This window comes from Haemaphysalis longicornis, unplaced genomic scaffold, assembly GCF_048455015.1.
Source record: "Haemaphysalis longicornis isolate Haplotype H1 unplaced genomic scaffold, Haemaphysalis longicornis Haplotype H1 scaffold_5, whole genome shotgun sequence".
NCBI lineage: Eukaryota > Metazoa > Arthropoda > Arachnida > Ixodida > Ixodidae > Haemaphysalis > Haemaphysalis longicornis.
The window spans coordinates 86,526,515-86,550,997 of NW_027526385.1; the positions used below are offsets into that span (position 1 = coordinate 86,526,515).

A 24,483-nucleotide genomic window follows, 5' to 3' on the forward strand; every position below is an offset into this window, starting at 1 on the left:
ACGAATCAGCCCTGCTTCCTTTCTTTCCTTCAATATCTTTGTTGAAATTTTCAACAAAATTGGTACCATTGTTATTTGTAGAAAGCTGCCATTTCGACAAACGAAACTTGTATTTTGTCTCCACAGCCTCCATATTACAAGCACAAATCAAGCGTGCAGAAAAACATGCAAATGTAAAGCCAAGAACACAAAACTCCAACTGCATTCTCCCCAAAAGTTGTTTATTCAACTGTGCGAGCAGCCAAGGTGAATGCATAAGTTGTGACATTTTGACATAACAGTAGCTGTGACTCGTCAAACTTCGGGCTGATGACCTTATCGCCACCATTCTAGCATGACATAGAACACAGGCCTCGGTTCAGACTGGTTTCAACAAAATAAAATAAATCATCAGGGTTTCCTCAAAACGAGGCAATAGATAACTCTGCTCGACTAGCCCACACCAGCCAATCAGGCTGCTCGTGGTTTCAGCCTAGTGACGAAGACTCGAAAACGGCATTGACGGCGATGACACGAAGTTTGTGACAAAAAAGAACTGGTGCCAGGGGCTAATTTAACACGGGCATTCAGACAGTACTGTTGTAGTGCGCTTTAAAGCTCAATATATGCACTGTTTTGGAGTGCTTAACGGAAATGGACCAAACAGCCCAAGCCCAGCTTGCTTTGTTGTTTGAAATTCACACCTTCAGCAGAATGCTCTCTTTTTTCTCGGTATTGTGCAAGATTGAACAGGAGTGCATAAACAATAAAAGTTTGCACCGGCACGAAAGTAACTCTTGAACTGAGCAAATGAAAGAGGTACTAACAGTAGAGGCTTGACTGGCAAGCTATGGTGCACCATCAATTTACTGAAACTCTTTCTAGGTCATCGGAAGACAAAGGAATGTTCTATAACGGGGACGTAAAGGCGTAACGTAGACAACTTTCCTTCATTCAGAAGGCTATAGCAATGGAATAGAAAATTCGCCGTTAAATGTGGAAAACGACAGCATTATGGGGCCCTTTCGCATTGCATCATCATTCAACCAATGGCACATTACACGCTAGCAGCACCCACAAGTGGTGAAAACTTTCCACCCCTGCATGCACCCCATCTATTGGGACAAGCGCTTATGACACTGGGGGTTTCAGTGGGGGCCTCAAAGTGGCACTATGGGACCTTTCACTCAAGCCGTTTTTGTGCTCGCAGCCAACGTTGCTGCTGACGCCAGCTTTTTTGCGACATAGGGCCCCTATTAACGCTATTTAGGCTAAATAATTGCGAAATAAGAAATGCTATCAGGGCCTCGAGGCAATAGTTTTGCCAATTGGCATCACTGGGCAGCCTGTACAGAACGGCTGGTGTTATTAGACAAACTCGGCTTTTTTAAGGGGTTCTCGAAGACCCTATTAATATCTCTACATTGCTGTCGCAGCAGTTCATAGATATTTAAGGAATCAATATTAGGTCCTGATCCTTGTCAGATAGCTTGTTAAAAAATAGACTCTACAAACAAATTTAATCACAGCGTTTTGTCTACGAATATATCGGGGAAGCTGTTCAGCCAAACACAAGGAAGTAATCAATTTCAGACAAGCTAAGACTTCTGAAAATTGTGTTGGCGGCCTTTTGCAGCACGACAGTTAATCTCAACAGTTTGTAATTTGCTGCAGTGAAATTGGCGGCGCAAACAAGAACGTTCATTACTAGAGTATTCCAGATAATTTTAATGCAGGTACTGCAGAACAAACGTACATATTTGTGACACAACTGCAAATGCTTCGCATATTTTTGCGCAAAAAAAAGCTTCGCAGTAGAGGTTTCCTTGGTTAACAAAACAACAACTCGGGTAGAGCGTAAAATTGTAAACAGACCGTAAACACAATGCTTCCTACAGCTACACTAAGCGCAAATTCTGGTCAGGGAAGCTGTTAAAGGTATGAGTATATTATTTTAACGAAAAAGCGCGGTTATAAAACTAGAATCGAACGCTGTTCGGTGTCCTGAGCCGTCGTTACGGTAGCGACGGTAAATCTGTGACCGAACGCGCAAGCGACTTCAGCGCCAAGCGCTGACTAAACAAAACCGCGCCTACTGAGGCCCCGAAACAAGACCAACGGTTATAACTCCGCGTAACCGATACACTACAGAAACAAGTGTTAAACGTTTCGGGAAACATAGTAAAGGTGCAACCCGCTCAGTCGTCGTACTCATAACCGAAGAGTCCCGTCATCACACCCTGCATAACGATATCCGGCAGGGAGTCGCTGCTGGAAGTGTCCAAGTACGGATCCTTCGGGAAGCCCAGAACGGGTTGGTGCAGCGGTTTGAACTCCTGTTCGTCGCTGTCGATCGACGCGTTGCTCGCCGCGGGCGACAACGGAGTGGCGGGGACTTCCAGAAAGGACAGCAGCTGTGACGAGAGCGCCGGAATCCGAACCAAGTCCTGGAGGTAGCGTTCGAGTCCCACGCGTCGCTGCTCGAGCAACTTGGGGTTCAAACCCCGGAGCCGCTTTGGCGGGAACCCCGAGGGCGCCTGGTTGCCCAGCATACGCTTGACTTTCTTGTGGAGGGCGTGGAAGGTGCGGTACCTTCGTTCCAGTCGGTGGCAGACGCCCGAGACGCTGACTTCGACGCAGTAGACGACGTATTGACGCCCGTTCGGTGCGTCGACCTGACGGTAACACGGAACAAATACGCGAATCATTTTCCTTCGCGAGTCACCGATGGGCGTTTCACTATCCCATTGCGATGAATGAGCGTCCGTCAACTGATCGAGAGCGTGTTTTCGTTCCGCCTAGACCACCCCCGATCACACGGAATGCCTGGGCTGCGCCATTTTTCGCATTCGCTGCTTGGCGTGCAAGTCGACAGGTGGCGAGCCTGTCTCGTAAATCACAAAGTGGTGCGAGAGTTTCGGTTTCGGAAACGCATGCGAAAACGGAAAGCGGTTCTTTTAACGTTTTGGTTTCCAACATTTTCGTCTGTCGTTTATTTTAGCAATACTGTAAATTATAATGCCTAGCATGTAGCGCGTGTGTTAGCTATAATAGTATATAATTTCAAGTAATATTCAGGTTTTCCACGAAAAATAACTTCCAATCGCTACTCTAGCCTCGCTTAACCCTCCCTGAGTACGAATAAACGTATTATTAGGTATTACAAGAGGAGCGTTTACAGAGAATTGTTGTTAAGTCGGCGTTATCATCGTTATTTTAATCGCAGCCCCTACAGCCACCAAACAAGCTACGCTTAGTGGCCCTGTGGAAGGTATATATATACACCTATACGCAGTTTATCTGTTTATCTGCCCTCCCTCCCTATCTATTACTTTTCCTCTCTGATTACAGTTTTGTAGAGTGAGCTACACTGGCCGAGGTTGAGCATTTTCGCGTGGCTCCTGGAGAGTCGTGCTCCGCATGCATGAGGAGCAGTGACGTCACACGGCGCATAGAACGTTGCTCGCTGCCCGGCGTCTCTTACACTCCCCACGCGCCCAGCGTCTTCGCCGACCTCCATTCCGCACGTGGTGACCCGGTCCACTTAAGTGGATGATCATCAATTGATCATCATGCGAAGGGTGGCCGGGTGTGGAACCGATGGCTCGTGCGTCGCAGCAACACCGGCGTGCGCCTGTGGAACCAGCTTAGCTCTGGGGCGATTGGTGACGCTGTGCCGGAGCCGCTTGATAAATATACATGAGTCACATAATGCGTATACCGTGTGTGTGTCATTGAAGCAGCAGTAAGCATGATAATCAAGCTAATCCTAGACAACCAGGAAAGCTAAGAATAAGCAGCTGAACTTTAGCTCAGTCTATATCCTGGCATAGCCGAGCTAAGCCACTGCTATTTTTTTATTGCATTTTAACGTGTTAAGGCTGGAGAAACGGGTCAAGATATTTATTGCGCAGTTATTAATCCAGTTTGCGCTGCTTTTACAACACAACAATCAATGATAAAAATAGCCATAAATGAATCGCGCCTCCATCGATAATAGATTTCATGGCAAAACAAAACTTTTGCACATAGCGGTTCTAGCAGATTTCATTACGCCTTCAGTTGATAATGGCAATGCCAAGCATAAAAGTGAATTATTTGCTCATTACTGCACCTTGAGTTCGGTATATTAACTTGCGTTTTAAAGAATTTTGAATCCTTGGCGCATGCTCCAGAAAGCAGCGTGGGTCGCTGCGGGGCAGGCTAGCATATTGCAACTTCTAGAAAACAGCGCAAACGACGGGACTAAGCAAGATAACACGTAACCCAGTCCTGTTGTCTGCGCTGATTCCTTGGAGTTACAATGTACCAGTAATCCGTAAGCAAACCTTTCGCAATCATCATCATCATCATCATCCTCTTCAGGTCCACTGCAGGACGAAGGCCTCTCCCATTGACCTCCAACCACTCCCGTCCTGGGCCACTCGAAACCAGAGTTTACCCCCGAAGTTCCATATTTCATTTCTCCATCGTGTTATTTTCCTTCCCCTTCTTCTAGACCCAGGTATCCACTCTGTTACCTTAATTCTCCACCGCTTTGTCTCACTGCATTGCCAGCCCACTATAGACCATTTCTTTTTTTTCCTAATTGAGCTATGATATCGTCAACTCTAGTTTGTTCCCTGAGTGTTATTCCTGACGTTATTCGTTTCATGGCCCGTTGAGCTTCTAGTTGTTTAGTAAGGCGCCAAGTTTCAGCTCCGTATGTCATCTGCAACGTCCCTTCGGCAAGCTAGCATATATTTCTACTTACAAAACATTTTATGGCGAAAAAAAAGCAGCGCTAAACAAGGACAAAGAGAAAAATACACAGACAGCGCTCGTGTCTGTGTATTCTTTTCTTGGCCCTTGTTTAGCTCGGTTTTTTGCGCCATATGACACATAGCCAACCAGTCCAATTTAATACCTTAGTTAAAAAAACATTTCCCGCCTCATTTCCCTCCGCTAAATGCATTTATTGTTTCCTAATAAGTAACCGGAGTCCCGATGCAGTCTTTTCCTTACTCCGACTTCGCCTGCAAATTAATTTGATTGTAACCTCAAATCTCTGAAAGTAATAAAAGCTAATAAGATGCTGCTCGGCTGCAGCCAAAGTTTTCTATACACTGTAAAACTCTTGAGAGCGATTTTTGTTTACAAATAAAACCGTTACACACTTTAAAAGGGATTTTTCTCATGTTTTTGCTATGGTGTAGAGGTACGTGTTATTTACACTATACACCCTTTAGAGGAGTACTGTCACCAAACTTTTGTGTCTCCTTTTTTTTTTGCTGCTATGGGTGCCTACCAGCACAGGCAAGGCTATAGCATTGTACTTTCACGGCCACAACTAAGTGTCGTAAGTAAGGCCCTCGCCTCTTTCATGGCAAGGGAGCTTTTGACCACGTAACCCACGACAGCATACTTCGTAACCTGCGAGACACAGGGTGCGGAGAGCGAACGTTCAAGTACGTCCGGGACTTTCTCAGTAATAGAACGGCCAAGATTAAGATCGGGGACGAGACGTCGGGGCCGATAGCGCTGGGAGACAGGGGCACCCCGCAAGGGTCGGTCCTATCGCCCCTGCTCTTCAACCTGGCGCTACTCCCGCTCCCAGCCCTGCTCCAAGACATAGAGGGCATTGACCACGCTCTCTACGCGGACGACATCACCGTGTGGACGTCTAGAGCGGGGTCGGAGAGTTGGATGGAAGAGACCCTTCAAAGAGCGGCCGACACCGTACACGACTATGCAAAGATATGCGGCCTCGACTGCTCGGCACAAAAATCGGAGTTCCTAATCATAAAGCCCCGAAGAAAGAAAGAAGAGCAAGAGAAGGTGCGTAATTACCATAGACGGGACGAACATAACGCCGACCACGCAAGCCCGAATCCTGGGAGTGATCTTCCAGAACAACGGCAAGGCGGCAGCGGCGCTAAGCAAGATAAAGACCACCACGGAACAGGTCACGAACATGATACGAAGGGTCACAAACAGGCGAAGAGGACTGAAGGAAGACGACGCGCTCACGCTGGTCCAGGCCTTTGTGACGTCGCGCATCGTATACGCGGCGCCGTACCTACAGCTGCCCAAGAAAGACAAAGATCAACTGAACGCGATCCTCCGCAAAGCAACAAAGGTGGCGCTGGGTATCCCGCGCCACTCGTCCACCGAGAAGCTGTTAGGCATGGCCAAACACAACACGGTGGAAGAGTTGGTAGAAGCTCATCTGTCTACCCAGAGAGTGCGGCTCAGCCAAACCTCGGCGGGCGGAATGGTACTGGCCAAGCTGGGCTGGCAAGAGGCCGACCACACGGAAATGGGACCTTTACCCAAACTTTGGTCTCAGAAAATCGAGAGCAAACCCCTGCCCAAAAACATGAGACCGGGTCGCAACGACGGGCGCAGAAAGGCCAGGGTCAAGGCCCTCATCGAAACGCTGAGACAAGCGGAAGAACAAGAAGGTGGAACGGGGATCACCCTCTACACGGACGCCTCTCTACCCAAGTTTTCGACACGAGCCGCGATCTCGGTCACGACGAAAGACGCTCTGGTGACGTGCGCATCTGTCAAAACGGCGTTCCCGGAAGAAGCGGAAGAGGCGGCAATAGCCTTGGCGCTCACGTTGCCTAACGCGAGCAAAATAATCACGGACTCGCAAAAAGCGTATGCCAGCTATAGAAAAGGGCAGGTGTCTCTGACGGCAGTCAGAATACTAGAGGGAGGAATACGCCGCATACCCGAGCAGAAAGTCGAACTTATATGGACACCGGCTCACTCAGGGCTGGAGGGCAACGAACTCGCCCACCAGCTTGCCCGAGAACTTGAACACCGGGCAGGCGAGCACGAGCCGCAGGCCATAACGACCTACAAGGACATCACCAGCCACTACAGGGAAGGCAGACGGCGGTACCCTTAGCGAAAAGATGCCGTATTTTTAATGTATTTTGAATGCATTTAATACACGTATTAACTTTGTATTTATTCTGCATTATTTTGTCCGCATTCCAACTGCATTTAGAATACATTTACAATGTATTTAAAATGTACCTCAAAAATACTTAAGCAGTGCATGAAAAATATATATTTAATGCATTTTAAATGCATTAAAAATGCTCAGAAAATGTAATTTTAAATACGTGCAAAATGTATTAGTAATGCATTTTAAATGCACAGAAAATACTGCTTCAAATATACTCAAATGTGTTACTAGTGTATAGTAACAAAACCTAAATACATTGAGAGATACCATGGCAATGTGTCTGAGGTGGAATTGTTAACGTTCAACTAGAAACTATCATATTGTGGTTTCAAAAAGTTTAATAGGCACTAGGCTAAAAATATGCTCCATTGTGAAAATGTAAACCGGCCATGCTCGGAATGCGGGCCAGCACATGACTGAAAAGAACAGCATATCCTGACCCGCACAAGTCGCTCAGCAGAGTACAGCAAACGATCTATCGCCAAATACAAGCAGGATCCTTCCCGCACCCCTATCTCCAAAGCAGAATGTACCCCGAGATATACAAGAAAGAGTGTAGATTCTGCGGGCAATTGGGCACGCTCCGGCACGTCATCGGAGAGTGCGATTTCACCGAGGCAATCCCCCCACCCCTTACCCAACCCTCAATCACCCTTCCCACACCCTTTAACGAGCGATGGGAGACCCTGCTAACCAGCCCCGCCTTGGAAGACCAGCTCGTCCTGATCTCCAGGGGCCAGGCAGCCGCGGAAGCATATGGGTCCCGTGAAGAGGGAACCACCCCATCCGGCACGTAGTCGCCGCAATTTTGTGTGGCTAAATAAAGTTGTTCTCTCTCTCTCTCTCTCTCTCTAATGCAGTAGGTAAAGCTATACCGTTGCCACATTCACGGTTACAACTTGGTGCCGCAGGTAAGGCATTAGACACATGGACACAACTTGGTGCCGTAGGTAAGGCATTAAAAAAAGTTGCATGCATTTTTGCAGCCGTCCCATTCCATAGGGCGACTTCCCGTGCAAGCTGGCTCACATTCCGAAGGGTTGCAACCCTCGCACAAGGGACCCTCGCACTGTGGACGCTCAACTCTGCAACCGCCTGTGGCAGGACCTGCCGCCAGACCCTTTCACCGCCCGGCAATGCGATGTTGTAGAAGGCCGGTAGGCCCCGCCAGATGAGCATGGGTCAGGGGCTCCTCGCAAGGGTAAAAGCAGCTTTCCAGGCGTGGATTCCTGTACTCATTAACACTAGGTGCACGGTGGTACTCGGATTCGAACCCGGTGCCTCCCGCATGCGATGCGCGCGCTGTACCTCTGAGCCATCGCTGCGGTGAACGTTTCATTTTTCCAGCCACCCCTTTCTCATAGGGGCGATTTCCCGTACAAGCCGAATCAACTTCCCAAGCGTTGCAGTCCCACACAAGGGAAGTCCCGTTGTAGTCCCGTGCGCCATGGACGGGGAGTCGCTTGTACCTATTTTACCGATAGGTGCCCGGCGCCACCAAGGCACACGAGTGCACATGGTGACTTCCGCAGCCACGGTGGACGCTCAACTTGTCACCGGCTGTGTCAGTACATGCCGCCAGACACTTTTTCACCCCCGGTAATGCTGCAATGCGGCATGAAGGCCGGGGGCCCCGCCAGATGGACAAGGGTCAGGGGCCCCTGGCAAGGTCGCATTTCGAAAACAGCACTTATTATTTAACAAGACCGAGTATTCCCGAATTTTATATAGTTTGGGTGCCAGGACACGAATTCCTCGAAGGGAATGAGGCGGCTCACGCCGCTTCCCGCGATTGCATACACCGGACTGTTTCTTTCACGGGGCAGTGACCCGTGCAAGAACCTGCAACATCTCTTGCGCTACCCTGGAGACGTCTTGGCGGACTACTGACACAAACGGTGAATTTTCCCCAATTCACACCACCAACACGCAAGGGATGAAGCAATGACTTTCAGGCGATTGTAAACTATAACCCATATCCACACCGCACGCTTCTTAATGTCATTTATCTAATAGATTATCAAGCCACTTCCCGGCGCCCAGTACCAGGTGTTGGAGTGCCAGAAAACACCGAACCTGCAACCAATCCCCAACCCACCTCCCCTACAACAGTGGACGGCGCGGTTGACCAGCAAGTACCCCACGTTCCAGCTTATTAACCTAGTGCAAGGGCCCGGCGCAGCCAACCGCCGCCAGGGGATCCCGGACTAGGGAGGGATCCCCTCCACTGGGCGGGTGCCCCAACAACTGCACCTGTTGTTCTCAATAAAGATTTCATTCATTCATTCATTCATTCATTCATTCATTCATTCATTCATTCATTCATTCATTCTAACCACTCTTTTATTTGTCCGACTTGTATGCATGTATGACAAGCATATTCCGCTGTCGCAGAACGCTACACGATGATCGTTCCAAGTTTTCCACGAACTCTTTTATAAACTCCCGCAACTCAAGCTTTTCGTCTTCCTCCAGGAAAGTGTACAACGGGTTCCCATAGGTGTAAAAATCTGCAAACAGGGAACCAAAGAGCATTGAATGTAATCGATAACATTCGCATGGGCACGTAGCCAACAAAGGTCCCGCTGTCCTTTAACCATAGCTGATCTCTTAGATGGCACAGCATTAAACGGACAGACAACAAATTTTTTTCGAGTATATTTTCTCTATCCCAAAATGAAAGGACATCACTTAAAACACCTTAACGTGAAACGGATGTGCTGATAGCGCCGTAGAACTTTTGAAATCGCAATTTCTAGGTCTACCAGCCATGTGTGTCCCACCAGAAGGAATGCTGGCAACCATGGCAGCGAGCCGTGCTGCAACACACTTTTAACTGCATGTTAGATTAGAAGATGTATTTAAAAACTTGTATCCTGCTAAAACAACAATAATGTGCAACCTTTCCTATTTCTTCGTGTGGTTTTCGAATCATGCGTTGAAATCGAGGAGGTTGTTTCACCTTCAGACACAACGTGTCGCCACCTTTCCGGCTTTAGAGATTTTAGTGCAATATTAAAATTATTGCCGCCTGTTTATTAAAACGACCTTGTAGTTACCCCAGCTTATAAAACTCTGGCTTTCATATGAGCTAGTGGACATGCAGTCCACAAAAATCGGTTGTCTTTTCCCTTTAAAAAGGTCATCGAGGGAAAAATGACTCAGGTTTAACACATCTAAACTTAGTTATCACGAGCAAAAGCAAAAACTATGCACACAGTGTTTCGTGATAATTGGCCTTTGTTTGATATTTGGCATCTTTCCGTCTAGCTGTATGTAAAAGATGCTTGGATTCAGCCTTGCACTTGCGCGGGAGGGCTTTCACAGACAGCCCAGTCTGCCTGCGTGCCATCTATAGCGAGACAGAGGGACCAAGCGTCGGCGAAGCAGCCCGTAAATCCTCGCCTAGTCACGTTGTACAACAGCAGCGATGCTCCAAGATAGCGAAGCGATCAGAAAGGCGCAGCTTGCGCGCCGGTGGCTGAATGTAGCCTGTGAAGGGTGAATGAAATTTAAAGATATAACGTAGTAGAGGTGAAAAAGAGCGACATTGTGCTATATTGTCCCTGTATACTGGAAGGGCCGTATTTTCAACCAAGGTCTCTAAGGTAGAGCCGCTGGGAACAACCTTGGAAGATTAATGGTTGCAAGGTTGTTCACGGATTTCTTCGAAGGTTGCTCCCGGATTTCTTCGGGGGAATTTCTAAAGTAACTGCGACAGGCTTTCGTTTCCAGTTTAGTTTTCAGAAAATGTTCTGCCCGTACATGGCATTTTCTGCATGCGTTGCCATTCGGAAGACGTCTGCATCGAGACGTGTTCTTCAAGTTCGCGTGAAATCTTGCGGATGACGGTTGCGATCCGCTTGACTCCTATCATGGCTTGTTCTTGTACGCCGTCTACCTTCTACAAGATCTGCATCAGCTTCGCTTGATGTTCTCTCTCAGAGTTCGCTTCCTGCAGAAATTTAGGTTTCGATGTGCTGTACCGGCTGCTTCGAAGTACTGCATGCTCGCCTGGCTGAGGAGGCTGCCTGACTATTCCTTATTATGTACAATCATAGACAAATGAAATGCGAACACGAAAATATCAACCAGAACACACATGATTGAGAAATACTGTTCGGGAGCTCAAACAATGGCGCGCTATTGGTACATTTGGAAAGCCACATTTCCCAACATTGTTACCGTAATCAAGCCACGCATCAATTTGGCCTAAAATCGAGCTATTTGTGGGTTCTGGTTCATATTTCGTGTTCGCATTTTATTCGTCGATGGCTGTATACATTTTAAGTATTCCACTAGATGAAAGCTTGTTTGCTTTGTAGTGTCTTCCCCCAACCGCGCCTTCCGGAAACCTGGTGATTCTGAAGACAGGCCTGCTGCCCATCGCAGTTCCATATGCTGCAGATTGGATGACTAGAAATCGCGGGATATAGTCTGGCTTACTAAGCAACAGGTTGGTGAATTATTTCGATGCGGGCGGTCTTTGGGGGTTGATCGTTTTAGGGGTAGTGTTTTGACGATATCATGCGGCATTATATAAGGCGGGGTATACGGGGTACTAAGCCCCGTGAGTTTACCCTTGTCTCAGCACGGTCCCGTAACTCTTTGTCTGGTGCGCAGAGCACATCAGCCCGAAGTTTATCAACGCTCCAACGGCCAACGCTTATGATTTCTGCCCTCCACCTTTCATCACATTACCCTCTGGACAAAGCTTGTGCGCGTCGGCTAAAGGTTGTTGGTGTCGCCACTCGCCATTACTGAGATTGCTCAAGGTGCACCTTGCGGGGTTGATGGAGTCATAGGATTTTACTCTAATACACACTAGAGGGAAATCTGTGGCTACACTCGTGTGCCGTCGTTGGTGACGCCATAGCACCTAGCAAAGCACACTTGGCTTGGCTAACCGCATTGGCTTACTCTTCTCGCCTTTGAAGCGAAAAGCAGCAACAACGGTAATATTTTTCTTGTTCGTCTAGCATGTAGCTTCCAAGTAATCCCTGACAAATAAATGCTTCGGAGCTTTATTTTTCACAATGTAAAAAATCATTTTCAATGATATTTTAGTTTTTGCAGCCTCAGGCAAGTTTTCAGCTTGTTGGGAAGTCATGCTAAGGACAAAAGTAATTTTGCTTCCCGGTGCACGGTAGAACGCTCGCTGAAGCGTGGCTCATTTACAGACTAGAGTAAGGTATACATATTAGTACATATTAGTGTTAAACATGTAGCTTGACTACGTTTCGGAAAGAGCAAGGTTTAACTGAACTGAGGACCGACACTGATGAACATTATCACTAGCTTTCTTATTGCTGCCAAATGGCTTAGCGTCAGCAGAAATCTATTGGACGTTCCGATTGAAAAACAGCAAGTTAAACAAAAAGGAAAAAATCACGCACCGATAGCGCGTTCAGTGCAGCGACCCATGCCTTCCGAGGTACGGTACACTTCGCACGCCAGTGCAGTCAAGCCGGCAGCCTCAACGATGCCTAAGAGGTGCGAGCGCATGGACGAGGCCGTCTCCATCTGCCTCGTGGGTGGTATCAGTCCCTTGAGCAACTTTAGGGGAGAAAAAAAAACTTAAATCAGATGTATTTTGAAGGGATAATAATGTAGCTTTTGTACTGTACTGCACATTAGTTTACACCTTTGATGTAAATTTTTGTCTATTTGCAACACAAAACACCCCTTAAATGGGTGTTTTAAATGTCAAAACACCCTGTAGAAGGGTGCTTCCTTGTGTTTTCGATAGGGTGTAAGGGTGTCTTAGAACGGGAAGCAAGTGGGCTGGTTGGTGCATGTTAAAAGCGTGGAAAACAGCGCGAATTAACGGGACGCAGAGTAGAAGACCGCGCTGTGTGTGTGTGTCTTGTATACTCTTCGTCCCGTTGATTCGCGCTGTTTTCCACGCTTTTGCAAGGGTTTTAGTTATACTATACACACGTTCTGAGGGTGTTTTGTTGGGTTTTTCTTCGAGGCAAGGTTTTAGTTATACACAGTGAAAATTCCCCTTAAAGGTGTAAATCATTCTGCAGTGTTATTAGAAAATTGTAAATGTTGAACACGGCACAGAAACCACGGCAATAATATCCCCTCTTCCCTACGTGACCTTTTACAGTGAAAATGTCTTGCGCTAGGTTCCGACCGAAATTCCTTGCCTCTATCGGGTCGCGTTGACAAAGAATCGCACGCGCTCACTACAGAAAGAGTGCAAAATGCTCTGCAGTCTTCAATCTAATGCAGTTCCCTGAAAGAATCATAGTGAAAATGACCGCTAAGACGTCTATATCCTTTTCCAGAGTTTCACTTACTTGTCAGAATTAGTTGCACACTGAAGTTATACACGTTGCAAAAATTGCCGCCTGCTCTCACTACATGAACGGCTACAGCGGGAGTGCGGTTACAGAAACTGCCGTAACGCTTATTTTACCGGGACTATCATAAAACTAACTATGTAAGAATAAATTTACAATTACTTCTGAGGAAGTTACTTGTGCGTGGTTCTAGTCGATCAATATAGTAGGTCACCACACATAATTCAATACAGTTAGGCTGCGTCTAATCTCACGGCAGCCGTGAGAATTACCCCCAGAAAATTCTCACGGCAGTTTTTATAAAAGCTGGCTGGCATAAAATCTGCTAAATAATATTACGTCCCAACGTAACCTAACATAACATATATACCTCACCGAACCTAGCGTAACCTAACCGAACGCGCCATAACCTACCCAAATCCAGCCCAACTGCAACAAACCTAATCTAACCCAGCCCAACGACACAGAACACAACCTATAATAAACGTAATTCAACCAATTCTACAAGTCCTGTGCGTCGATCTCTTGATATAGTAAAAAGTAAAAAAAAATGTGTTAACAAAATCGCGATGACCAAAAAATTCAGATAGCTAAAAAAAAAAAGAAAAGAAAACATCGCAATGTCGGACTCGAACCTCAGCCCTCTCGTTTAAAACTAAGTACTATATACAGCGCTACAGGGGCAGCTGCAAGCACGGCTTTTTAGGGAATATTTATCCCATAGAATCTCCGCATACCGTGCTTAGCCAATAGGCAGTTTTAGCATATAGTTACGGTGTTTGCGTTACCGTTTACCGTACGTGTTACCGGAAGCCGCTGGCGACGGTGAAGCCTGTGCCGGTAAGTTACCGTTCGCGGTAACTCTCGCGCTGTGCACTCACACGGTAAACGGTAACGCAAACACGGTACCGATATGCTAAAGCTGCCTAATGAGAGGAGACTGCCGTAAGAAAGTTCTGGCGGTAATTCTCATGGATGCTGGTATAATAGACACTACCATATAGTTATGTGCCAATACAGCTTCGCTGGTCTTCCATCTTTACAATAGTGGAAGTCTCTAAATTCTTGCTTCTGCCCGACGAAACTAGTTGCACTAAAACACCGACTATTTCATCAAAACCCGTGACTCTTGGTTGTTCTCTTTTTGAAAGACGTTCTGGGAAGAACCGAGGAACAGAGGTTCGGCAAGGTCACTGCGAGAGCTCTGAGCGACAAATCTTCCACACTGTGGCTCTAGCTAAATACATTGTAATAGTGTGTTGACATTCACAAAACAGATGCACATGAGTTTTGACAGAGGAAATGCAGGTAATGGGGTCTATGGGCCTCTTCTTCTCCCCGTAAAAGGTCGCCTTCTGTGCTATCGTTTTTACGTACACTCTATGTGTTATTCTCTTCGTAGCCATGTGACGACGAACCCTCCTACTTATAAGGTTTGTAATTGGGGAGTTGGCACTCTTCAGAACGGAACAGCGCAGAAATGGAGAGGCAAAAGAACGCACGTCGCTTGTTTTCTCTGTCTCCTTTTTTGCACTGTACTATTTATTTCTAATTCCGCATCTTTTCCTTAAATATCAAAATATATGCCTACTTCCGCCTCTGGAAAAAAAGCCCTAGAAGGAGATGAAGCACACCGTTTCAGGTATTAAAACGATGGTGTGCGTTATAATAATCTTGTGTATTGCTGAGCACATGTACCCGGGTTAGATTCCCGGCCGCGGCGGACGCTTTTCTGATGGAGGCGAAAAGCGAAAACGCCCGTGTGTTCGAGATTTCGGCGCACATTAAAGATCCCCAGGTGGTCGAAATTAATACGGAGCTGTCCACTACGGCGCACCTCATCACCTGTATAGTTTCGGCAACCTCATAATTAACCAATAATCTTGTTTGACAATTCTGTAGTCAAACTCAGCTCTAAGTTTCGCAACATTTCTCATTTCGTAGAAGCCTCGCAGCCGTGCACTGTAAAATGATTTAGCCCCTTAAGAGGAATTTTTACTGTCTGTAACTGACGCCCTTACACAACAGCCGAAACACAAAAAACACCGTTTTAAAGGGGCCCTCTAGAGAAAATACAAGTTTGGTTCATTCAAGAGATTGCCTCGTTAGAGTCATACATGACGCTACTTTTAACGTAAACCTCGCTCAGATAAGCTACATAAGTAGGAAAAAAGGGAATGGCCATGCAACCCACTAGCTCATTTCCCGCAACTAGCCAGCTCTACTATTGGCGGAAGTCGGCAAAAGCAAACGCAAATTAGGCAGAACTTATAAGCTCGCCGACCGAGCTATTTGCGGTTAAATTTAGGGCACATTCTTTTTACATGAGTAAGAAGGGTATGGTAAATAGTAGAAGTTACGAAAGCACATGTAAACATCGAAGTACCGATGCGTACTGCTGTTGGTAGTGCGCGCACTATGCTTGGTTTAGCTGCACAGGACTGCGGGGCTTTGGGGTTGTCTCAGACGATACTGGCCGCTTGACGCAAGCAATGGTGTCTTACGTGACCATATTTGTCGAGCGAGCCCTATGTTTCACGAAACGATTATTTTCTCCCTGAACAAAAACAAGCCAGGTTTAAATACGGTCAAAAACAAACCAAAAGCAGAAAACGGCTTGCTGTGGTGTGGTGGCGCCATCTAGGTTCACTAACGGTAAACAAGGCTTCGCAATCGGCCGCAGAGTGGTCGGTTCCTGATGCCATTGCAGACCACGAAAATACGCGAACTGAAATTGAATAATTTCTCGGTGGATAAAACATCGTTTGCATCCGGACAAGCGCTGGGGGCACTATAAAACAGGAAATCTTTCGAATAAAACAAGCTTGTATTTTCTATGCATGGCCCCTTTTAAGGCTGGTGTAAATGACAAAACACCTTGTAAAAGGTTTCTTCACGTGTTTATGCCAGAGTGTAATGCAGCTCTCCTGAACCATTTATGCTTTCTTGTGCTTTTGGTAGGACGTAAAGGAAGCTAATTCACTTTACAGTGTAATGGTTCCCTGGCCTACTTTGTGAGTATACTCACGTCTGAGTAATCCTTCCATCGCGGCGAATCGATCATGGCCGCAAAGATCTCGCAAAGAGCGTGGTTCTGGTAGAAAATAATGAAGCACTCTCCGCCTGGTTCCATCAGTGTCGCGATGTTCTTCATGGCGCGCTGGTGGTCACCGATCAAGTGCAGCGTCAGAAAGGAGCACACCATCCGGAAGTTGCCTTCGATATTGACAAAGGTGGCTACGTCTCTTTCCGAGAGGATGTCCAGCCTTTTATACTCTATCTTCTGGTGGCCATTTTTCCTTTTGGCCAGTTCCAGCATCGACTCCAAGTTGTCCACTGCCACGAGCCTCTTGAGTCCAGGAGGTAGGCGGGGAAGCAGGTGCTGGAGCGTAAAGCTGTGGAAACAACGTAAAAACGTTGCACTAATACCGCATTTACACAGCACTAATACCGTATTTACTAATATAGGATACCGTCAGCCGTCAACCGGCCACGCTCAAATAGTTTGATTGGGTAAGCGTCTACGTCGTTGCCTTCGCTGTTGATAAAACAGGTCTAGTGGAAAGCTGTCACTAATCACGCTGGTCAGGTCATTGACTTGCGCGTCCTCCACGGGGCGGCGAAACGTACTACCTAATGGTATACTACCAACCCGTCCTTATACAGGCCAGGTTGATCAAGTAAGCTGGCGTTAATGAAACGCCTAGTAAGCTCGCGTACTCTGATAAAGCTGTTTCCCTTACGGACTGGCTGGCTTGTGAACCCCTGATATCTGCCGACAGAAGCTTTATAGTGTCCAAGATCGAGCGCTGAGCACCTTCCCGCCGCAGCAAACGACATGAGTGTCTTTTGCTATGTCTCTTTACCTTTATTTATTGCTCGAATTTTTTCGTCTTTAATTCTAATGCGGCTCGTTAGATCTCTTAAGGACAGTGGTGCGTTGAAATCTAGCGTCACCGCCGCCTGCCGACGTTGAAAAGTAGAGCTACCCCTCTTTGCTTTCAATGCGCACATACGCGGCGGTCCTTGGAAGGATCCTCCGGGTCCTCCTTGGACAGCCATCCTGGTTCTTTCCGCGCCCCTTGCGTATGCAGGAGGCGTTGGGCTGATTTCACTCAAACACAGCAAAAAATAAAGCGCGTGTACATGAATGCGACAGTAGCGCATCGCATGAACGTACTGGGGACCAATGCGCCATAGGAAGGCAGATACCATAAACTTTCGAAACGGAGGTATACAGGGTGTCCCAACTATCATGCACCAGGATTTTAAGAAACAGCAATGACTTTACTGGAAGAAAACTTAGTGCATAATGTTTGCAGTACATAGCGGCCAGTCATTTTTATCGCTAATGCGATTTAATTAATTATTCTAAGTAATCATCTCACTCGAAAAGTACTGTCCTAATCATTAAAACGTCAATGACGGTAGGTACCGACGGGAGGCATGCGGTACATTCAGCGACGAACTAATTGCGTGCTCATTTATTCTGACTGATAATGAAACCCCGTGAAATATGAAAAAAAAAAAAAAATACCATGTGATGGCACTCCCGCCCACGTCATAAAGCAGCCCTCTCAAATAAGCTGATTGAAAACAACCGCTTTGCCTGTCACACGCCCAAAGAGACAGCGCAGCACCTTGATAATGGCATGGAAGGAGCAGCAACAGCAAGTTTCGCGGGTCGCGTGGGGCAGATAAGACACAAACTCGGTCGCGATTTCTTCTTTCTTTCTTTTCTTTATTTCATTCTGGCTAACTCAAAGGCAGCCTTTTCGAGGGCACTGCTTTATGATACGGACCACGTGGATACGGACGGAAGCGCGTTCACGGGGTGTTTTTCATATTTCGCGGGGTTTCTTTATCACTCAGAATGAATGAGTACGCAATTAGTTCGTCGCTGAAAATACCGAAGTTAGATGTCTCTCGTGAGTACCTACAATTGCCTCATTGACACTTTTATGATTAGGACAGTACTTCTCGAGTTAGATAATTAATTAGAATAATTACCAATAATGTTTATTGTCTGTAGAATAATTAATTGAATTTCATTACGGCAGAAATTACTGGCCGCTACTCCATTCTACTGAAAACATTATGCACAAGATTTTCTTCGAGTAACACCAATTCTCTCTTTTTTAAAATCTTAGTGCATGTAGCTGGGACACCGTGCATATAGGAACCATCCGAAAGAGCTATTTGCCGTCTTTAATGTTATTCCTGTCACGCAAATGTACAGGTACAATTTAATTACAAAATATAATAAATACCTACATATTAACAACAAATGATTCTTCACGCTATGCAATCTCCGTACAACCGCAGAATTCCGTTATGATATGAGACAAAAATAGAATCGGCTTGTACGTTTTTGCAGAACAAACCACGGCATGCACAGAACAGAGTATGCTATGACAATTTTTTTAAATCGCCTAGAAAACGCCAACGTTAATATAAATACTCGTTCTAAGCGCAAGTGGAAAGAATATTTTATCAATTGCTCATTGACCATATCCTAAATTGCAGACACTCGTACGTTTATAATATGCCCACACGTATGTTATTGTTCATTTGCTCATTTCTTGCACATATGTTTGTTTGTACCCACTCTTCTGTTTTCGATTGTATGCTGCGTTTGCCTCATACCAGTATCTCATACCCGCATATCATGCTTGTGTTTAGGATAAACCGAAAATGTATCATGTTTTAAGTCCCTGTTGACTGTATGTTATGAAAGTGCACAATGAGTCTTTATCTCGTTGCATCCGACGACAATTGTGGGGCAGAAACCCCGTCAAGCTCCTTCTGTGGCTTTTTGTTTCTGTCCTGGCATTGTTTTATGAATGTAAAAAAATGGCTGCGGCTTAAATCAGCTAATCTTGGATATGCGAAGCAAAAGCTCGGCTTAGTCTGGTTGAGTCTTGGTTTCACTCGGTTAACTTTTGATGCAACTGTATTGCCCACCACAGCTCAACGCCTTTCGGTCCCCGTGCAGCGCTCACAAAAGGAGGCCCGCCTCGCTTTCATTCGCGGCGAACGCGGCGTTCCTCTTCGCCGGGCGCAAGACGAGTCACGTCGCCCGAGACGACCCATGCGGCGCATGCGTGGGAGACGGCGGGGTTTGTCGGCTGCCGATCAGCTGAACGCCCGCAACCACGGCGGCCGCCGCTGCTAGTTGAGCAAAACGACTGGAAACGGGGCCTTGTGCGCAGTACCGAAAGCGGGCCCGGCGAATCACGCATTGCGCTTCGAGGGTTGTATCGCAGGGCGTGCGTCTCCGGTCAAAAGGTTAACTTGTGGATCCGACCCGCCGCGGTGGCTCAGTGGCTAAGGCGTTGCGCTGCTGAGCACGAGGTCGCGGGTTCGATTCCCGGCCGCGGCGGCCGCTTTTCTGATGGAGGCGAAAAGCAAAAACGCCCGTGTGTACGAGATTTCGGCGCACGTTAAAGATCCCCAGGTGGTCAAAATTATTCCGGAGCCCTCCACTACGGCGCGCCTCATCGCCTGCGTTGCGTCGGCGCGTTAAACCCCACAATCAATCAATCAATCAATCAATCAATCAATCAACTTGTGGATCCGCAGCGAGGCCACTGGACGAGAGTAGTAACGCTTTGCTTTAAAATGCTGAAGAACCTGAATTGAATTTGATATGCGAAGGCCAACGTATCGAACTAGAAATCCGTCGCACGGGGTGCCCTGTGCGGGAGGCACGCGAAGACTGCCTCGTACAGGGCCGCGCAGGTGTCGGCCAGGGAGCGACAACTGATGCGCTACATGTAAAAGCTGGCGCATCGATCGGATTAGCCGGATGCGCTAGGAAATGCGATTGATTTGATTGATTGATTACGAGCTTTAATGCGCCGACGCTACACAGGCGATGAGGCGCGCCGTAGTGGACGCCGCGGACGGGAATCGAACCCGCGACCTTGGGTTCAGCAGCACAACGCCTTAGCCACTGAGCCACCGCGGCGGGTGTGATACTGAACGACCTGACAGTTTATCGGTTGTTTACCACTAAAAAAAAAGAAGATAAGTTCGCACGTACAGTTGCAAGCAGAATGTTTTTTTTAAGCAGACGGCTCCTTTAAGGGAATAACTAAAAAAAAAACTTTTGAGTTCCTGTAAACTGCGTAGGCGGTTTCGGGATCACATTTGTCGTATGTGCGCTGGCTCAAATATTGTTTTAAATGCAGAGCATTTGTATAACTCACGATGTCACCCGTGCGTCGGCGTCCGCAGCAGCCAGCCTCTCCCTACACTATAAAAAGAAATAACAGTTACCGGCGCCTGGTTTCGATCCCACGACCCTGCGGGCGGAACGCAAGGTGCATGGTGCTCTACCCACTGCGCCACAAAGCTGACACAGAATGGAAGGCTACGAACGCGCCTTATATCCTTGACTCATTCAAACTACGTCAAGAAGCTGCTGATACAACGCATTCACTACCTGTGGGCGGAACGCGAGGTACATGGTGCTCTTCCCACTGCGCCACAAAAACGACACAGAATCAAAGGCTATGAACGCGCCTTATATCCTTGACTCATTCAAACTATATACGTCGTCAGCGGCGTGCGTTGGCGACTCAGCGGCGTGCTAGCGGCGTGATAGCTGCGTGGTGTACACGTGATAGCACCAACCCCCCAAACACTAAACATTAACGCAATACACCCACCCCCTATGCGACGCATTTACTCGAGTCCCCCTCGCGGGGAGATGGGCCCATTTTTTTTAGTGAGCTAGCTATCTTTTCAATTTCGTGCGTTTAGTTGCAGGCGTGTGTGTGGCCATATTTAGCCAATCAGAGGGGTGACTCACTATGATTTGCTTACCTTCCCGGTCCACATCCGACGTCTAAAAACTGCCCCGCCTCCCGGCTCTCACCAGTCTCTGCAGCATTAGCAAACGAGCGGTCGTCTGGCAGGAACGCCGTCTTGAAGGAATCGAAAATGGTTGTCAGGGAGGGAGCCAAGTCCGCGACCAAGGCCTCGTACTTCGCGGCACATTCTGTGGAGTTGGCAAACGCACGTCCGGCCAAGTCGCCGTTACGTGTTGCTGCAGTGCGTTGCATTCTGTAAGAGTACGAGGTTAAGATCAGTACTCCGTGATTCTAGGTATAGGTACCTCCTGTAGCAAATAGGAAATTGCACAAGCTGCCATGCCCACACTCGTATATGCTTCGTGCGTTGTCGGGGTGTTATGAGTGCTAAGCTGTTTACAACCTAGAATCTAGAGACACTATGTAAACATAGCTTTACTGCGACACTCAAATCGCAGCTACAAAAAAGTTTATCTCTCAAAATATTTTAAGTGGGTAGCAATAGTACACTAGGAGTACTTTCGGCGCGGGGTTAACGACACGAACATTGTTGTCTTAATTGATATGTTTACCGCCAGAAAATTACTATTATATTAGGAAAAATAAGTCATAGCGATAATAATATTAAGATATCAGAAATATCATGTTTTATTCCAAAAGATTCATGACAAAATCATGAATCACGCATACGGGTTCTCAGCTGACAAGGCTAGTAAGGACCCATTACAAAAATGCCTTTGTATACAATCCCATCAGCTGGGCAGTACAGGCAACAAATGATAACACTCCATGGGTTATAAGAAGTTCAATACAGTATACCACACTTATAGCGAGCCTGGTTTTAACGAAATCCCGGGTTAAACGAACACATCTTCGTTTCTCGTTACCATTTGTATACATACATTTTATGTCCAGATATAGCGAAAAACAGATATAACGAACTGATTTCCGTTTCCCGATTTGTTTGTTATGAGCGTGCTGGACTGAATTCGAAAAAAAAGGTGTTTCTTTAATGCCAGTGCAAAGCTTGACAAGCAATCAATACCGACAGATAAGTGATCGTATACTTTAGCCCCAAATAAAAGACATGAGGTGACGACCATATAAATTATACAGTTTTGCAAATTGGCGTTGCTATTTTACGCATGTCGCGTATCTCATGAAGTCACTGAAAAAACTGCTGGCCGCTAAGGCGCGTTCGTACTGAAGACACACAAAGGAGCCATGAAGACAAAATACAGTTTGCTCCATTGAAAAGGCAGCTTTATCCCGATAACAATGATACCACTTTTATCGCGCACGACGAACAAATAATGAAGATATTACAGAAAATATGTAAACAGTGACGACTCTCCGGCCGCTTTCCGTCAACTTTTCTATGGCGTCACAGAATCTGGTTTGTGCGATTGGCGGTCGCCCAAATAACCCATCGCTAAGACACGAGGCTGAACTACTGAAGTGGACAACCGCATTACATAAATGCTAATGGGAACTTAACAAATTGATAACTGTTTTTAACGCGGGCCCACATGACGTCACTCCTGCCCATAACACGTTACTGGAGCGCGAAATTTGAAACTTTTTTAATGCTCATTACTTTTTTTCGGTAAAAACCGTATTTTTTGGCTGGAATGGAGCTGAGTGGGGTACTGAACCCTATAGTTCTCTCAAATTAAACAAAATTGTGTTTTATTTTCATGGCTCCTTTAACGAGAATGGCGGTTTTGTATTTGCGAATTACGTTAAAATACATTTCGTTGGGTTCGTTGAAACTTGGTACGTAGGCTGAGGTCCTTGGAGCTGATACCACGGTTTTTAAGGCTCTTTCTTGAAGGACATTTATGGGGGTTATAGATATGATGCATAGGTTAAACTCCATAATTCTATACAGTAGGTTAGGTGGCAATAAAAGATATTAAAATTGATTATTCGTAACGTTTCTTTGTTAAAATGTGTTTTTGTCTTCATTAGCGTGCAGCATCCGTAAGCTAGTTTCAGGCTTAACTCTTATATGTGCGGTGTTCAATGAAATCAAGTGCTAAGGTTATTCCCAAATATTTGTACTGGTCAACCTGGTTGGTCTATTTCTATCCCTCCTATTGTTAGGATTCATAGTATCGGTCCTTTTATACGGTTAGAGAAGAAAACAATAAACTTGTTTTTTTTTAGGTTTATTAAGAGCCTGCTGGTGTTGAACCCTCCTATTGTATTCCGAAACTCGTTATTTCCACTTGACTGAATTTCAGTAAGTGACGGATATATAATAACTAGGGCGGTATCATCTGCATGTAGGACAGCTTGCGCTCTTTATATATAAAGGGAGCTAGGGTAATCATTAATAAATAGGGAAAAGAGTATTGGACCTAGAACAGGGCCTTGTGGTACGCCATTGGGTATTTTTTCACCGATGATTTGTTTTGAGCCACCTGCACAAGTTATTTGCGATTAGTTAGGTAGCTTCTGAAGAATTTTATAGCCGGCCCTCGAAACCCGTGCATAGCGTTCTAATTCAGTGAACAAGGAGAGATGTCTCTTGCAATCAATTGCGGCTTCGCCAAATTGACCGCGCTGACAGCGCCAAAGACACCGTGCATGGAAGTAGAGAGGAAACTACCTTGTCTGGAGGTCAGCAGGTGATGTTATCCTGAAAGGGTATTGGCTGGAGTGGAAGCCACGATAAGACGACCAGGATGAAGGGTAACGCAATCAAGGGCTCAATTATTCACCCAGCGTTCACGTAGGTCGCTCCAACAGTTAGAAAGCTATCGAAATATTCTTGTTGACCAGGCGGATGAAGCAGTAGTGGGAAGCGGTCTGAATGTGCGCTAGGAGGAACTATATGCTTGAACTACAAGTGAAGAAACGAGCTTTCAAAAGTGTAGCTAAGAACGGGTGACGCAAAGAAGTCACGGGATTGTCGCGCCACCGCGTGGGGCCTAGGGGTAACTGGCGCTTTCGTATTGCTTTGCCCGAGGACTGAAGGGGAATTCCATGGAGCAAGGTAACTGTAGAGGGACCGTGACATACCAATCTTGAAGTCTACTAAAAAAGTAAAACTGTGTAGTTGTCAAAATGCACCCTACTCGTGTGACCGGACAGCGGTAATTTTTCTGGCGCCTCAGCTGAGCGTCTCGGGTTTGCACTTGGTAAACCCGAGGCGGGAAGTCGGTTAGACGGATGAAGTGTTCGGGCAGAGTGGTCTAAAGTTACTCAGCTTATCTAAACTTATCGCACAGTACCCGTGCCATGAAGTGTTGTGTGCCGCCATGCAAAATTCGAGACGGCTGAGGTCGACGTCCGGGTATTTCATTTTATTTTACAAACGCACCATATACTTGTCTGGAGGGCTCAACATTTATTGCACACGTAGTGGCGATATCTTTAACTGTTCCGGTAAGGCCATCTTTTTCGCAAT

The 24,483-nt window shown here is 46.6% G+C and overlaps 2 protein-coding genes and 1 non-coding gene across 3 annotated transcripts; all 3 read right to left on the bottom strand.

Annotated features, from left to right (window-relative positions):
* Positions 1-200: 200 nt before the first annotated feature.
* On the bottom strand, positions 201-2,835 carry LOC144138545 (sorting nexin-24-like). The gene has a single exon (XM_077670889.1). The coding sequence runs from the start codon at positions 2,685-2,687 to the stop codon at positions 2,178-2,180; it is 510 nt and encodes a 169-aa protein (XP_077527015.1). The 5' UTR covers positions 2,688-2,835; the 3' UTR covers positions 201-2,177.
* Positions 2,836-9,274: 6,439 nt separating this feature from the next.
* Positions 9,275-23,947, bottom strand: LOC144139316 (uncharacterized). Its single transcript, XM_077671702.1, has 5 exons — positions 23,683-23,947; positions 21,082-21,321; positions 16,280-16,646; positions 12,337-12,496; positions 9,275-9,450 (listed from the first exon to the last, which is right to left on the bottom strand). Exons 2-5 carry the CDS (start codon positions 21,318-21,320, stop codon positions 9,284-9,286), a joined length of 933 nt encoding a protein of 310 aa, XP_077527828.1. The 5' UTR covers position 21,321; positions 23,683-23,947; the 3' UTR covers positions 9,275-9,283.
* On the bottom strand, positions 20,149-20,221 carry Trnas-gcu (transfer RNA serine (anticodon GCU)). The gene has a single exon. It is a non-coding gene; the product is annotated as a tRNA-Ser (tRNA).
* Positions 23,948-24,483: the final 536 nt, after the last annotated feature.